The sequence below is a fragment of the Psittacula echo genome (assembly GCF_963264785.1).
Source record: "Psittacula echo genome assembly, chromosome: 9".
Lineage (NCBI taxonomy): Eukaryota > Metazoa > Chordata > Aves > Psittaciformes > Psittacidae > Psittacula > Psittacula echo.
The window spans coordinates 13,556,751-13,574,833 of NC_137745.1; the positions used below are offsets into that span (position 1 = coordinate 13,556,751).

The window sequence follows — 18,083 nt, forward strand, 5'->3', positions numbered from 1 at the left end:
AATTATTTTCTTCAGGAGTACTTTCTTCTCCTAGAAGAGGAAGCGAGAGACCTTGCAGGTACAGAAAATACTCCTAGCTTGCCAATATTATTCAGGATGTCTTTCAACTTTAGTGCTGTGATAGTTATGCTGGTGACAAAGGTTGATTTATGTACCTGGAAATGGGCTCTTTCAAACATTCTTCTCAGGTTTGAAATGAATTAAAAAAAAAGGCATGAAATTAGAAGGCCAGTTATTTGAGAAAACCAAACTAGCGTTGGAGGTGTTTGTTTCAGTAATGGGTTGCATCCATTCTAATATTGGTAATCAAGGAGTTGTGAATTTTAAAACGTCTTATTAACCAGAACCATCACTCTGGAAGGACAAGAGTACGTTATGTAGCTCCATGTTGTCAGAATGTCAGAGCAGTGGCTCATTGCTGTCAGAATGGCTCTGTTAAGGTCTATTACTGCACTGTTCAGTTACAGTAAGTCTTTTAATAGGACTGGCTTTCTCTCTTAATTTCCATCCAATAATCTGCATGGAGCTTCTAATGTGTATTCATTATGTGTTTAACCTGAGTCTATGCTGCACAGCAAGACAATTCAGTGAAATGAAATTACAGATAACTTCTCCCTGTAGTTTCCTGTGCTTTGTCCATCCATTACCCTTCCTGACACTACTTTATTCTCCTATCACTGTCACTCTTGAATTAACTGATACTGAGAGGTCCACAAAGCAGTGACCTCATCCAGTTTTTTATTGATGATTTGTCAAGAACATCTATAGCTCTTCCTGAGTATGGAATTTTGCTATCCTACTTGAAAGAAAAATAAAGAAAGGAACTTACACAAGGCTTGGGAGCTCTGACACAGGCCCTCAACTGCAGATGCTGAGCACTTTGACAATCTCTCCTTAAAGTGGGATTTACTCCCTTTGAGTGACATGTTAATAGTCATTGTGGTCAAGTTGAAGTCATGATACTGGCAGGTAGCACGAGATGGAGCTCATACAGCACAATGTAGTATGGTTTGCTGACACGAGCCTATTTGGATACTGGCAAAATTTGTGTATATGAATATTTATTTGGTTTACTTTCTTAGTGCTTCTTTTTGCTGCTCTTGAAGATATTTCTGTTCTATTAAATGCTTTCTCCTTCTCCAGGCTCAGCCTCTCATTTGTGTTTGATGTTGTTTATATTTGTATTCCTGTACCTTATGAAATATCCATCCAATTCCTTTGTAGGTGATTGTGTTGATCCCTAATACATCATTAGGGATTCACTGTGGGATAACATAAGAGAGGTGGTGAAGTGAGCAAACAGGACCATGTTTGAACGCTGGTGGCTTTAGTAATTGGTAAACAGCGAGAAAACAGAGGTGAACTGTAAATAGATTAATGGTTTTGAAAATTTTCTGTTATACAGATGCCTTTCTTTAGATGTGCTGCTTTTGTTCACTGCTCAAAGGAATTTACTCTTGTCATGTAACTTTTGCATGTAGCAACAGGTTTGCTGTATGTAAATATCTTATAGAACTATGGCAGAGCTGTACAGGAATATTTTCTATTGCTTTTAAAATCGATTTATATGAACACATTTTTGGTAATTGTTTTGCCTCATTTTATTATTGTCAACATTTGATTATTGAGTATAAAAACCAGCTTGAAATGTGCTCCTGAAATTTCATCATATAACACAATAAGGAGGGATTATCAAAGCACTTGAGAAGGATTTGTTCTCATTGTTACCTAAGACTGTTGGGGATGTTATTTCCTAGTCTTTTTAGAGCCCTAGAGCAAGAGTGGCAGTAATATTTGTTTTCATATGCACCTTTTGGGACAGAAATAGGGCACATGCTGCTAGATTGACATCTTGAGAAAATCAACCCAAAGCTAGGGATTTAGCAGTGTTTAGTTTTTGGGAAGAGCTGGCAAGTGGGAGAACAAAAGGCAGAGATGATGTTTGTTATATATACCCCCATGTCTAATAGGTGGTTGGTGTGCCACGAGGCCACTGGCTGCTGCTGGGCAGGCGAGACCTGAGGCCATTGCACCTCCCACAGATGTCATCTCCTTGACGAAACAGAGTGAACTCTAATTCCCCCTCCAGCATAGTGGAAATCAGCAGGAAGGTTCATTCCCATTATCTTCACAAGCTTTTAGTCATAATCTGATCTTATTTTGTCTATCAGGTAAAATTTTCTTCCTGTTTGGAACAAAGTGAAAGTGAAGCAAGTGAACAGGAGGTTTGCCCATAGAAACCAGCTAGTTAGGAACTTCAAATAATTTTAATTCAAGGCAATGAAAACAATTATATGCAGTTCACAGGATGCTGAAGCTGTTTGTTATGCAATTTGAGACATAAATGGTGAACAAAGAATAGTTTTACTAACTGATGATTAAATCCTGACATGATAAATTTCTACATGAATAAAATCTGAGACCTAAACAGATTTGAGATTTTTAAGTCATCCATCAGTTCACACCAAAGAGCTTTGCAGTCAAGTGAAAAGTCTTCAGACATCTGAGTTTTGTCAAGTTAGGATATTGGCAGGATTCTGCAGTTTGTGTAGACTGACATTGCTCTAGTAAATGAGTTCAAGATGCTTTATCAAAGTGGGGTGGGTTTTCTCTATTGTCAGGAAATCATATCAATAAAACTTAATAGGAAATGGGAGTTAAAAATGCAGCAAACTGTGAACTGAGTATTACCCTAGTGGGAGCTCATTAATATCTCAATAGGTATACTCATGCATTATCTTAATTGCACATGGTCCTTAGGGAAATTGCCTTTTCTGAAGTTAGAAAACTACTGTCATTTGGTGAGTTGAGTTCAGGTGCACCATTTTATTAATCTTTTAATAAGTTACTGAGGAGATGCAGCCTAACTCAATCACATTTGAAGTAGCGTAGTTAGCAGTAATTATTTTTACGGTTGCGCTGATCTGTGAGGTTCTTGGGTGTGCAAGTGAATTTGCAGGCAAAGTGAGGCAGAGGTGATGAGGGTGTGGGCAGGAAGCCCAATGCTTCTGGCAGTTATTGCAGCTTCAGGGAGTTAGTTTGTCTTCTGGCACTGGGTCTCTTGCATGTTTCCAGTTGAGACACTTGTCTATTAGTAAGGAGTTCATCACTTTCTGTTTTGCTTGAAAAGAAGGATCTGTTGGAGAGTGAGACAAGGAGGACACAGGATGAGATAATAATACAAAAAAAGTTTGAAATGAAGAAGTGAAACAAGTTTGTATTTTAGTTGCTTTTTACTCTGAAATGAGCAGTTCCAACTTCTGATGCTGGAAGATATTTGATGTTGCAAATAGTGACTTAGGAGATGATCGTTGATGTGTTTTCTGCCGTGGCTTTTGGTGCAGCTGCTCACAAACAAGCCCTGCTTTCCAAGACAGGCAACATAGTGTGATCCAGAGAGACCTTTCCATTGCCAGAAGAAAATGAAGTAAATGAAGAATAATGTTCAATTGTAAAAATAAATTAACATTAATTAATCACTGAATAACACAATGTTCCCAGCATTAATCTTTCACTCTTACTGTAATAAGATCATCAGCCAGGCAGATGATATGTAAAACTCCTGAGTGTGATGTTTGCCATAGTCCTGTAAACAGGAGGACTGTCTTCAGGAGGATCTGCCTCCCATACCAGTGATCTGCTTACTCATCTGCCAACACCTTAGTGCCCTTCTGAAAGCTCCAGCTACAACTGTGTCTTGTTACTGTGGTGAAGGCTCTGGCTGCTGTGCAGGTCACAGAGGAGGACCACAGGCTTTTCTCACTCACAGTCTTGCTGTGTAAAGGCCAGGGGAATTTTTATTCCTGTGCTTTATGGAACACAACTCTTCTGCAAGGTGTTAGAGCCATTTGGAAAGCAGACTGTAATTCCCTAGAGCTTCTTGATGTTTCAGACATGTTTCAGAACAGAAAATAAGAAAAATGTGATGGAAGAGAGAGCTTGCTTTTTTAAACCAAAGTTTTGAATGTGAGATAGCGATGACAAATAACAGATTTTACCAAAATGGAAGAAAAAATAAACCAATTGAGGGATGAAAAATATTTATCTGATTAATTAAAAACAAACAAGCAAAACCCCTAAAACCGAACCACAACCTCATTTAAAATCCTCTGTGCTGTGATCCTGACATTAAGTCACTGTAATGCTTGCTGGGTTTGTTGATGTCCCATTTCTTCCCATGGCAGCAGGACGGGATGTCTCAAACTGGACACTTGCAGGACCAAAAAGGATAATTAAGTATGGCTTGAGAAGAGCCATATGTTTAAAAACTTGTAGAAATGGGGAAAGCTATTGGGAAAGGGGAATGCAAACCTTTTTATTTAGGTGCTCTTTAGTGTGTAACTTGAATGAAGTGAATAAACTTCAAGCTTTTTGTGTGTTTTGAGCATGGTGCAGGATAGTCAGTACTGTCAGAGGGCTTTTTTGTTCACAAGCCTGAGCCATAGCAACAGCTTTCAAAACCAAAACTGGCAGTGATTGGCAAATCTTGAGAGGACATTTAGGAGACGCACTAGGTAGCAGTAGGACTACATTTAAGATTTTCTACTTCTCAGGCTTCCTTGGCATTGTACTGTGGCTTTTTCTGCCTTCCTCTTATTCATCTTGTGTCTGTATGTGAACGAGAGACTGCTTGTTCCAGGGCTGATCATTCAGCACCTTGCAGCAGTGTTAAAGGTTTTACACACTGATCAGGGTGGAGAAGAGTTGGTTATTAAATGTGCATCTATTTGCCTCTGGCTTTATGCGGATAGCTTTACTAAAGCTTTTTCTGTCCCTTTGAATCTGAAATCCAGTCTGTGTGCATCCAGCCACTGCCCTCCTGGACCTGGGATAGGAGGTTGGTTTGCATGGTCGGAGGCTGGGAAGGCTCCAGCCTGCTGCCCTGATGGGGAGGCCTGACTGGCCTCTAGAAGCACTAGCTCATGTTTGAGAGAGGTGGACCAAGGGAATAAATTCCATCATTGGAGAGAATCAAATGACAGCCCTTCTTGTTCTCTCTTGGTCCCTGCTCACGCTTCTTGCATGGTGAGCCCATGTGCATCGTCTTTGGGATCAGAGAATGGTGATGTTTGGCCAGCTTGGGGTTGGGTCTTGAACTGGATCAATCCATTTTTATTTTGAAGTCTGCTTCAATGTTCATAGGAGCTGAAGGTGCATGGCTGTGAGCTTATCTGGTGAGCAGCAGTCTCACAGTGTGTGCTGTCTTCTGGCTATGGTCTGATGTGCATAAGCCCTATGAAGGGATCTTGGGGAGGAGAGGATGCCTGACCATTGAGATTTGCCCGGAATTAACATGACGATGTGTTTTTCAAACTAAAGTTACTCTTAGTAAATACAAAACAGTGATGTGGAAGAGCATATGGTTTGAAGCGCAGGAGAAAGGTTTCCGGCTGAGTCTGTGGGAGGTTTGTCCACATCCAATCGGATGTGAATGTTAAAAAACGAAAGAGAAGAAAAAATGCTGAATTATTAGGTTTTAGCTGATGCAAACAGATGTTCTGTTTGGACATCTGGGATGCTGCCTGCGTGCACAGGAAAGCATGTGGGAAGGGAAAATGTCTTTTGTAGGTGTCTGCAGCATGATGGACAAAGTTGAACACAGCATACTAGACAAAGTTAAAGTCTAACAGCTCCGGTCTATATTGTCCCTAGTTAAGGACTTTTCTCCCCATATTCAAAATCTTATGCTAATTCTACTCCTCATATATATAACTTTATGTTACTTAACCTGTAAGGAATACCGGTTAAAAAAAAAATAAATGTATTCTTTTTATACTGCAAGTGATCAAAACAGCCAGAAGTGGTTAATGTTTTATTGACAGAGAAAAAAAGACTAAAAAAACCCAAAAGATCCCCTAAGTAATATAAGCAGTAGAGCACATTCTGTAGAAGCCTTGCTTTTTGTAAAAGGGCTGAATATGTTCCTTTTGATATTGAGTTGAAAAAACAGTTGTTGGCAATTTGCAATACAAACATAGTTGCCATAGATAAAAAGATAAATCATATTTCATCCTTTCTTTTATTTATAATTAAAAAAATCCCAGCACTTGGTTATCTCCATATGGTTCTGTGTGTGGGATCGTATGTCATTTACTGGATGCTTGTCTAATTAAGACTAGGTAAACAGCACCCAGAAAGTCAGCCTGGTGAACTGTTCCACTTAATATAATATCATCCAATGAACAGATGAATTAAGGTGATAAGCAGCTGAGCAAGCCGTGCTAACTGCTTTGTACAAATGAGAAGAGTGTGATCCTAGAATGTCATCAATTATTTATTACATCAGCAATTGTAAGCACAGACAAATTAAGAATTAAGCTTATTTTTGATGGCCAGGGTGCTCAGCATTTTCTGACTTCAACCGTAGTAGTTGGTGTTAGCTGAAAGTCATCCCTAAGGTAGATTAAATAAAAAGAACCCTGATAAATTGATGTAATTGATCTGTTTGTCTTTGAGAGTGGTCCCCAAGCTTTGCTGTCCTCTAGGCGAAATACTGAGCAAGTAAATCATGTACCAGTGGACAACACCATGCTGTGTTCTTCCTGGCAGCCTCAATTTTAACTGTTAATTTTCTGTGGCTCAAGCACTTGGAGGTCTTGCTGGCAACATGCTGTCTGCAAGCCACAGATCTAAAATAAGTCTGGCAAGGCTTTTAAACAACTACTGTCTTGCATTAAAAACCTAGAGTGTCCCTTTCAGCTTGATTAGCTGCCTTTATGGTTGTAAAACCAGTGGCCTGCAAAGGACTGACACGACATATCCTAAGGAAAGACCATGCCAAGTGACAGGGATTCAGTTCTCCAACATCCGTGGTGACAGCCCGAGCACCCACTTGAAGTTTTAGTGTTTGGGTTTAATAATTCATAGCAAGTAAGAGTGGCACTATGCCATGGACCTGATTCAGCAAGCTCCTTGCACAGAGATCCCTCCAGTGAAGAGCTTTAAGCAAGGCTACGAGACATGACTCTCTCTAGGCTGATGCAGAATGAAGCTAAGCAGGTCTTAAGTCCTATGCTATAGTTTGATGTGGTTTATAATAAACCAGTACCTTTAGAAACAGGAACGTGTCTCAACAAATGCTGGGGTATTTAATAATTTTGTATGGTTTGGATAAGTTTACTTAGCTGCTGGGTTTTCAGCAGCAATTTAGCTTTCCAGGTCTGCTTTTACTCTGGTGTAGTAGTTGTGCATACAGATGCACGGATTTAGTGTGTATTCTGCAGCAGTGTTGCATTTGCTCTCACTTGCTGCTGAACTTTGTGGGAACTGAAGGTGCTGAACCCTTAGTAGCATTGAGCCTGGGGAAATATGTTTATTCTTCTGAGAAGGTAGGAGAGCTAATAAATACCTGTAGGAACACTGTGCAGAGACAGAATATGAGAATGCAGAAGATGCTTGTACTGAGGCATGAAATACCTTTCTGCAGCCCAGAAGTCTCAAGTCATTATATATGATCATGTTTGTTTATATTGCAAATCTTGCTTTTTTTCCACCTTGGCATCTCAAATGAAGATTATGGCAGGTTCCTTAATGTAAGGAGCAGCTCCAGACTGTGAGTCAAACAATTGTATAATGGGTTTGGGGATTAACATACTGTCAGCTTGGTAACTGCTTAAGGACCTTTGTTATCAAGGAGAAAATAGCCCTGAACAACAATCTGGTCTCTCTGGTTATAAAAAGTCAGGGTCAGTCTCTTTCATCGTCTTCTGTGAGAAGGAAGAACAGTGGCTTGTTTGTCACAGGCAGGCAGAGTTATAGAACAGAACTGAAACATGACCAGGTTGTCTTTGTGGAACAGAGATGTCCATGCTCACCAATCTTCATCAGAAAGAAAAAAAAATAAACATTCTCTCTTTTTTTTTTTTTTTTTTTTTTAATCTGGAGTTGCATTTAATGTTGAAGAGCTTCTCCTTGCTCCAAAAATGGATGCAGGATCCTTCTGGCTTTCTGCTGAAATGACTGATATAGATTTAAACTGGGTTACATTCAGGATCCCAAATAACCTGATATTCTTAAAACCAGACCACCAATAAAAAGGATGTAGTGAGAAAAATGGTTTGTGTGTGCTGTATTTGATTAGGGTTGCCTGAAAGGAAGAAACTGTGCATGTGCATATATACAGTTGTTTTCAATTGATCAGTGATTCTCTTTTTTTTTTTGGTGTAACTTTAAGGCAACAAAAAGATTGTTTCTTTTTCTTGTACACTATAAAGGAACATGGTGGAGAAACATAGATGGAGACAGTGAAGATGAACTCAGGCTTAGCTGAAGCTAACTGCTTTAGCGAACTGCTGCAAGAAATGCAAGAAGTATATGAATATGTATATTTATCAGAAATTATTTTTTTCTACAGATCCCACAAATCAGTTATGCCTCAACTGCACCAGAGTTGAGTGATGACAGGCGCTATGATTTCTTCTCACGTGTGGTTCCTCCAGATTCCTTCCAAGCACAAGCAATGGTGGACATTGTGAAAGCTTTGGGATGGAATTATGTGTCCACTTTGGCATCTGAAGGGAATTATGGAGAAAAAGGAGTCGAGTCCTTCATGCAAATTTCCAGAGAGGCAGGTAGGCAATGCCCGTCCTCCCTCCAGAAAATGCTACAGAAGTAATGAATGTTATTTTGTACTAAATGTTATATTATTTTTCTAGAACATATATTTGACTCTAAAGTTGCTTCAGTTCTTTGCAATCCTCTTTACTGGCTCCTAGATACTTTCGTTCCAAAATTGCCTTGGAGTTTCAGAGAGTTTGAAGCCTTAATAGTTTTCAGTCATTTCTGGAGAAAATAGAAAACCTTGAGTCTTATCAAGCTCCAACTATTACAGTGAATGGCATTATATTATGTTTACATGGGTAGAAGACAGATTGTAAAATGCTGAGCTTTTATCTCTCCACAGCTAGAAATTCTGTGAAGACTGCTTGTTACCTGATACTGACTTGTGTCATACTATTGCTGTTCACCTTTCAGATTGCTGCCTGGTTTGTATTGCTTTTCTTTAGCATTTTTCTTGACCAATTCAGTTGAGAAAATTCATAATCTTTCACTTGAAGGCTCAAAGATTACTGGCCTGGGTTATGGAGGCAACAGACTCAGTGGTGTGGTGTGAGGCACATCAGACATTTGGTGTGATGCATCACGTTTTTCTTGTTACTGGTTTCACTCGATGGTGTCCCAAGAAGGCCAAACTATGTCGGATAATGTCGCTTGCCAGTTAGAGACGTTCCAAGAGGACAAGGAAATGCTGTGTCTTGCCCTGGATCAGGCTTATGGTATTGAGTTGAGCCTTCATAATTTTGTTGACAGGATTCTCCAATTCTACAGCTTGCTTTCCTGTTCCAGTGCAAAACATAGAGGAGACCTGTCCTGAAGGTGTGTCTGCTTTGTCAGTGTGCTCATCCCCTTACCCCCATAACTTTTTCTTCAACATAAATAGTTCTAAGTTTCTCCAGAGATGCCAGAGCATAGGAGGACTTTAGATGGCACTTCAGGGAATAGAGGTATAAATCCTTGGGAAGCTGATTTGCTATCCAGAATCATAAATGTTTGGAAATTGAATTGTTTAAAGCTCATTGCTGTTCTGGTGAGGAAAAATAAGCAGATGATGTCCTTTGTTATTGGTGATACATGCAAGGCCCATCTTCAGAAGCCTTCAATGATATATCCTGATTGGGAACCCATCATTATTGTACAAAAAATTTCTGTTGTATTCCTAAAATGAACTTGCAGGTCTCCCACCAGTAACTGCCCTGGTGTTGTGTTAAATACAAACAACACATCGGAATCCGCAATTCCCTTATTGAAATCGTAAATCACCAGCCAGATCAGTGAGTGCATGGAAGTAAAGGACTAGGACGGGCCAGGTGTCGCTCTGAAGCAGCCGTCAGAGGTTTCCACCTTCTTGGTTGCTGCAAAGCTGGTTCTACAGCATGCACTCTGCTTTTGCAAATACCCTGAGCTATCAGTGAGGTGGAGCATCAGTACGCTCCCAAATTGCCAGGGTGTAGCTGATGGATTGCTTTTGGCAGCATTATCCAAGGACTGAGCAGAGAAGACGACCGCACTTTTTGAAAGAAGGGAGTTTAGAGAAGCGAATCCAGAATTATTTCATTATATTGATATCACAGAAAGAACCTGTATTTGCATAAGTTTGTCTGTTCGTTTGAATGCATATTTATGTGGTATTAAAGAAAATGGTTCTTGGTTTAATACCACAGAAAGTGACAAATACCAGTGTTCATTATAATTTAAAATTGACTTTATTTGCAAATATCCACAGTTGCAAAATCATATCAGAAATGTTCTCTCTAAGTCAAGGACGAACTCTAGCTGAATAATACTGAATCATTTTATAGATCTTCTGTAGAATTAAATTAATGACAGGAGCTATTCATGTAGTCAACATGTAATTCAGTGTCCTTCATAAAATATAAAGCATAAAACCAAAAGAATATCCTGCTTAAACTAGCTTTGCGTGCAGGTGATATAGGTCACACCTGCAAGATTAAGACAATAACAGGGATAATGCATAAACTTTCTTCCCTGTACGCAGCCTGCCTTGTCTGGAAACTGGAATAATCCAGCCCTCGGTGCAGCAGCTTTTTCTCCTTAGGGCTGCACTGGTGTTTTTATATTACACTGATGAAGCTTAGGTGAAGTTCTGAAGGGTTTTTATACCTGTCAACAAGTTCCCTGAGATTTTAAAGCCTGAGAAGTGTAAGAAGATCCTGTTGTCTAGAGGTAATGGAGCCACGCTGTCTGGAGATACAGGTTGATCTCCTGACCTTGATCCCCTGTAAGGAAATGGCACTGTGTCCCCCAACTTCAGGAGTGGTTGTGACCATCTCTCAGGTGCTGTTCTGGGGAGTCTTGTTGCAAAGGGATTTGCCTGTGCTCCGGGGGAGATGATGTTGAGGGTGCAGTGGTTTGAGGTTGCTTTCCTGCTGCCTGATGTGGCTGTGTCTCCCTGGGGATATTTTATGCAAAAGAAATAATTAAGCAGGCTGTCAGGTGATTGCTGCAGTATCAGGGTTTGGAAAGAGCCTCCTGATGAAGCAATAAACAGCAATAATTTCATTGACTTATGGCTGTGGTATAGTTAGTAGCTGCTTGATCTCTCTATGTAAACCCATTTGAATAGTACAGAGCCATGTGTCTGAACGCATGAAGTGAACAGTCTGCTCTAATGAGGAACAGAAGGGACAGGAGGCTTCACAAGGTAGAGAAATATTACCGAGATCAGTTGCACTTTGAGTATAAATATATTTAGATGGGTTCAAGTATATGTGGCCTGACTGAGGTGTGTAATTATGCAGTATCTTTGCAAAAGATACACAGTCAAGCATGGTAATGCATGCCATGCTGTTATAACACTGCAGGGACTGGAGAAGGGATGGGGTGGTGATCCTGTTGCTGCCATGTGAGTAGATTAATGTGGTGCTTGGGGTGCCAATCAACACTCTCACTAATTGGAAAACTCATGCCAGAAGCAACAAAAATCCAACACTGGTGGGAGGAAGTTTTTTTTCTGTAGTCAAAATATCCAGTTCTCCTGGAAATCAATGAGACAGCGGATTATCTCTTCTTCCCAGCTCAGAGAGCATATTTGGTGTACTCTGCAGTGATGTGGGGAGGACGAAGGACAGGAGAGGGGTTAAAGTATAAGGCATGGTTTACCTCATTTCCCAGTTAGCTGTTAGTAATGTCCATTAGGAGGAGTTGCACTATGCTTACAGCATTATCTGCTTGATTTGTGTGTAGGCTTTAGTCTTGCTCAGGGTTCAGATGCTGGGTGGATTGCCCCAGGTCAAAGCAGACATCAAAACCCAGCAAGGCTGCAGTGAGACTTTGCAGAAACACCACGTCTGTGTGCAAGCAGACTTGCTTCTCCACTGCTCTCAAATATGGGAGCCCAGCATGCAAGTAAACACATAACCAAAGTAGTAGCAGGATGAGCTCTGTAGCCTGATGCAAATGAGGAAATGCAAGAGGGGCATATACAGCTCCAAGCTCTTTTTAGTCCTGGCTTCCCCATGCTGCCTGGATTGCGACAAGATGATGCACTGCTGGCTGATTTGCTCTTTTAGATCTTTGCTGGCTGTGGAGGTCACTGAAGTGGTATGAATCCTGCCCCCATCTTTGAGTGAGTGGAGCAATAGAGCTGGGAGAGGTGTCAGAGCAGAGCTCCTTATCTCCCCTGAGATAATGTGGCGGTTAGGACCAAGTACATCTGCCAGGAGCTGGAACAGCCCCTGAGCAGAGGTAATTATTCAAAGTTTGAGACACACCAGCAATAAGCAGTCATAATGAGCTGTCAGACAATTGCCTTGTATCTCATAATCCATGTGTTTTGGCAGAAAGGAAGGTTTAGTCTATAGGTACCAGCACGTTTATAATCTTTGGCCTTGAATCTGTAGCAAGTTAATTATGCTAAATTCAGTGTTTTATCCAAACTTGTTTCTACTCACCCTCACAATTTGTAAGATCTTGGCTGAATCAGGAAGTGCTATCCCTGCTTAGTTTTCAAATATGCTTTAGCATACAAAGACTTTGCTTGATCCTTTGAGTTAATAATTCTCCGCAAAGTGACTTTTATTATGAGTACTTCAAGCAAGTTTGAATATGTCATTGTGGCAGGAGATGAAGATTTGAAACATGCTCTGCAGTCTTTGGGATTAATAAATTAGGAGAATGGTCTAATTATGGAAAATCTAAAGGACAATTTCAGATTATTAATGAAACTACTGAATACTTGAATTTCAAAGATTAATTTATCTTTGATTTTTTTTTTAAAGATTAATTTGTACCAGAAGGTTAATTGCTATCTGTAATAAACATATATGTTGAAGTCATTAGCAAAAGACCACTTGAATGCCTCCTAACAGATAAATGAAAGATCTAATATCCATTTATTAATCTTTTTCTCTCCAAAAATTGCCCATTTTCACAGACGAGTACACTAGCTGCTTTGCTTGTGTAGACTTTGATGCTTACTCCACAGTCTGCAGCACAAGCGGTTTAAAGAAAAGGATTCCGGATCTGCAATCCCATATGCCCGCTGTCTCTTTCTTCTGCTTTTCTATAGCTCTCTTGTCCAATTTAATCTCAGAAATAAGTATTTCCGCTCAACAAGGCTGATTTTGAGCACAGTTCTGCTTGAACTAGATCTGCTGTTGTACAAAGCGTCATGTCAGTAACAGAGTACCTCAATCTACAAACCATGTATTAGTTTTGATGATGAAGTTCTCAAACATTGGAAAGGACTGGAGAAGAAAAGGGCTAGAAAAGTATGCTTTCTTTCCCTGTGTGCTAAAGATACGGTAAAATGAGATTAAAGCTTGCGTACCAGTGTGCTGATACGATTATATATACTGAAGTTTCTTCTGAAGACTTTTAGCTGCAGTGTTGTATTTGTTAAAGGACTATCATCACCTTGACAGAACAAAAAGCAGAGTAAACTTTAATTCACTTCAGCACAGGAAGCACAACACTTGCAACAGTCTCTTTATCGTCTTTTCTCCTTTTTTTCTGCTGGAGGATTTTAAAGATATTTTTCCTTACTTCTCTCTCTCCATGATCCATGAGTGCTGTGCAGACATCTGTTATGTAATGCTGGGAACATCTGCATGCAGTAGGAACGGCCTAGATGCACACGCTGCGGGAGCTGAATTCGCTCAGAAACGGAAGAAACATCAAAAAATATTCATTGTCAGGGCAAAGATGAGGCCCTTGAAGTTGTGAATCCTTCTCCTTATCCTCATAAGTAAATTTTTTTTCCCAGCAGTGATACTGAATATTATTTCTTTACTCTCCCTCAATATAATTTCAGATTTCTTCTTTATCCTGCTTTTCCCAGCTTTGTATTTGTTAGTAAAAACTATATGTGTACACACACTGGCATACCTGAAAGACACACTGCCTCTATATCTATATCTAACACATATCACTCTAGTATAATCAGATGAACCAGTTCTCTGGTTGTGGTTAAAATCTGTTCATTAAATGGTATAATCTCCTAAATCATTGGTTTCTTTGCAAATTGCCTTCATACAATAAAGTATCTCCTACAGAAATTATTCTCAGTGGGTTTGTTATCTGTAGCAAAGACTGTTTTAAACTCCTTTATCCACCTAAATATGAAAATATGTCAGCTTTTCCTAAAGGTTTGAAGTCTTTCCTACACTGATGTGTTTCTAAAGATCAGAATCTTTTAGTTTGGGTTCTTGGTGATCTGAATCATCTCATGATACTTCCTATGAAATCTTCAGTGTGGCATATAGTAATATGGTGCTCTAATTTAGTACGTATCTTCTGTGGAAGCTGACACTGTTAAAAGCCAAGAGCTGCTCTGTCATGCCTCAGTGATTCACACAACATTTCTGTAGGTTCCTGTAGGTCTGTTCAATTGCCTGCTATGATCCTGAATCTGCATTTCTGTAAAAGAACTTAATTTTATGCTGTCTGTTGGGAATTCCATTAGCACAAATTAGTGCTAGATAACATGAGAGTTAAATCAGTGCTATGTGGGAATTGTGCAACTGCCTGTGTTTTAAGAAGGGAGAGGAGACTAATTTGTCTGTAGTCTCAAATGAAATACTGATTCCTATTGCCAAGTAGAAAATCCTGATTTATTTTCTTTTTGTCTTACATTCTGATGTTAATGAAACATCTCTTTTTGCTTGATCCACTAAAGCCCTACTTGAATGGGTTTAGAGTGCTCATTACAAAAGGCAATCACTTTACAACATAACCAAAGGTGAAAAGAATCCCAAAAATGAGAAGGGAAGGTGAAAAAAGTTAGTGAAGCCACTGTGATTCACTGTGGTGGGCAAAGATTGCATTGACTGTGTTATTTGTTAACAAATACTTGTGATTTATTAGTGAAGCTTTGCACAACATACTGGCAACTGGTGATAACACACATCATCCAGTGATGCCCAGAAGTTATGATCTGTGATTTCTGTTCTTTGTGGCAGCTCACAGAACCCAACTTTTAACAGAATCACTGTTCCAATATTATTTGAATGAGTCACTGTTTTGAAAGAAGATGGGCTAAGGTGTTGTGATCTGCACTGTGGTAACTGTTTATTTTGCTGAAGGAACTGTGTTTTGCAAACTGTGCTCATTGCATCTCTCTCTGCTGTAACCCAAGGGGCAAAAGCCACTTCAGTTTGTTCTAACTGAAGCATTTCAGTTAGAACAAACAGCTGAGCTTACAGGATGACAAAATAGACCTATAAGTATGTTTTTGAAGCACAGTCCAAAAGCCAGCTGTACAAAACCCCAGGTATTGTCAAAGTGGTGTTTGTCATGTATCTTGGCTCTCGGGAGGCTCTCACACCCTAGTGCTTTTATGGAGTTTGAGGTATAGAGTATGGTCCAAGTCTTACGGAGTTTTCCCAGTGAATTGCTGGCCCTGCAGATCCCTCCTTGTGCTTTCCTGCCTGGTGGGCAGCTCAGTGTCTGCAGGGGGAGATGGAGGTCTCTGGGGGATGGAGAAGCAGCAGTGCAGTACTGCTCCTTCATCTTTGGTTGTATTAAATGATTATACTTTCCAATTGGAATGTCCTTTATTCATTTTCTTGAGAGCCCCTTTTCTGGATCAAATACAGCAAAAAGAAATATATAAACCACTAATGAAACCAAGCCATTTATATCCAAGCAATTTAAGTGGTTTCCATTTTATTTGTGTTTTTCTCAAATATTCATGCATCTGTCTTTTTGGTGTGCAGTGATGTTATTTTAAATAGCAATGTTAGGAAATTTATTATTGTTATTCCTATGTTTTGTCAGATAACAAATGTTTTACCATTTCAGAAAAAAAGTCAAGAAAAATAGCTTTCTGAAGTTGAACCAACTTGTGTTGTATGCTGCAGTCTGTCAGGTTTAATAGTATTTCCTTTAAATTGTAACTGATCTAGTAGAAGATGCACTGGGCTTGTTCCTCGAGGGTATTTTGGATTGCATTTAGAGTTCAATTGTATACGTCTGATCATGGAAAAGAAAGGGCAAAGCATGTCTCTGCAAAGTAAATCTGTTACTCTGTGCGCATGGTATATGCTGCTGCAACTTCTCTTAATAACCTGTGAGAAGTGATGTCATTCAGAGGAGTGAAGGGGTCATGCCCTTGGGTGATGATTGGACTTCTGACCTGCCTGTCATATTGGGTGAAACTCATTGGGTGCCTGGCTTAGATGCTGAGAATCCATTTAGGTGCCTGCTTGTATTTTTAGGTTATCAAAACATTGTGAATGCAATCTTCATCTCTTTAGCAAGTCATCTTCCTACCTAAGACATAACAGATGTCTAAGTTTGTTGGCTCTGTTCCCTGTGCACTAACCAAGAGTGATGAGATCGGAGTTGCCCTTTTGAAACATCTATTTCTCTCTCTTGACTACACAGGGAGTGTAGGCACCAAATATAGGCATGTCACTAAAGAGTTTGAATAAAAAAAAATTCCAATCATTGGTATGTATGTGATATGCGTATTTTCCTATCTTTTTGTCGTCATTGGAAGACAATTACCTGGTGGAGATTTGTAGGGTTGTTACGATCTCATTCAGGAAAGCAGTGAAGCTGATGAGCTTGGGAACACATGGATTGGTTACCTACCTGATGACATGGCAGCATCAGATGCCTGCCTGCCCAAACAGTGATATAGTTCTGTGATGGAACTAGCAGGAGTTGGAGTAATTCCTCCTTCTCAAACAGGTTCATGAAAAATCAATATGATAGAGTTGGGGAAGAAGGAAAAGAGGTAAAGATATGACCTGATTACCTTCACGTCTGCTTATGTGAAATCCAAGACCAGTTCCATGTTGATACATGCGGAAACTTGCACTCTGTCCTCCAGGATGATCTCACACAGGGTGTTCTTGGCGAAGTGTTCTTGGATAGCTGTAACAGACTGCTCTTGCAGTTATAGCATAACTCACTTTAATTATGAATATCCATTTTTTTATGGCATTTGTTGAACATTGGGAGATTGGGAGCATTTCAAGGACAGAATAAAACTGAATTAGGTGATTCCTGTTACTAAACAAATAACTGCCAGCACCCTTTTAAAATGTTACCCTAAATTTAATAAAACATTGCTTTTGTGGTTATGTGAAATGTGTCAGGTGGATCACCTGGCAAAAAGCAATTGGTAAAGTCCTTGCTATTCAAAGCAAATATATGGTTGAGCCTTTATATTTATGAGACAAGTTGCACGTCCCAGGGGTATGCTCCTGGATTTTGCAATGTGCATATGCCATGATGCAGAAGTGAAGTAGTTGGCTTGATGCAAGTTTGGTTGAGGTATTCATTCCAATCCAGTTCTGGGAGGTTTTGGTTGGTTGGTTTGTTTGCTTGTGGTTTTTTTTCCTGGTGTGGTTATGTGTTTTTGGTTGGTTGGTTTGTTTAGGTTTTGTTTTCACTTGTTGTTTGGCAGGTTTTCTGCATCTCAAGGGTAATGTGTTCCTCCTGGTAAAGATAGCAGAATGGAACAGAATCAGAGAAGCAAGAACTAAGTGTGTGTTCTGCATCCATCTTCTGCTGGGAAGGATAGAAATTAAACCAAAAGCCCACGCAGAGGAAATATTAGGGAATGGACAAATGAACAAAAAGTATGTTAATATGCATTCGGCAGGTTGACGAGAACATTCTCTTGAGTTGCAAAAGCTGATCTGGGGAGGAATAGGGGAAAAGAAGAGAGTCCAGATTTACTGAACAATAAAAGGAAGGAACAGGTCTGTGGAAACAGCAAGACAAGTGTGACAATTAGAAGAAGGAAAGATGAAAAGCCATAAGACAAAGGTTGGAAGAAGTGATTGGTGTTGCCAAGATTGAGCCACGGCAGGGAAAAATGCATCTATGAATAGAGAAGATATTTGCTGTAGAGGCTAGAAAATCACATTTATTTCACAAAAAAAAAAAAAAAAAAAAAAAGTAATGATTTCAGAAAGAGAATTGACTTTGATTGTGAAAACTTAAAAACTCCTGGAAGATGAGACAAAAATTCTTCCCCAAAGTCCCTTTTTATTGCTGGGGACATTGAAAGCAGACTTCCTAGACTATTGCATCTGAGAGCCTTTGCTCTT

The 18,083-nt window shown here is 39.7% G+C and overlaps 1 protein-coding gene across 2 annotated transcripts in view; it reads left to right on the plus strand.

The window, feature by feature from the left end:
• Window positions 1-18,083, plus strand: part of GRM7 (glutamate metabotropic receptor 7) — a gene marked incomplete at both ends in the record, with an annotated part of 300,368 nt that overhangs the window by 95,016 nt on the left and 187,269 nt on the right. For both annotated transcript variants that reach the window (XM_080625888.1, XM_080625889.1), the window contains one exon: window positions 8,354-8,570. In XM_080625888.1, coding sequence (XP_080482014.1) covers window positions 8,354-8,570 — 217 coding nt within the window. The remainder of the gene's footprint in view (window positions 1-8,353; window positions 8,571-18,083) is intronic.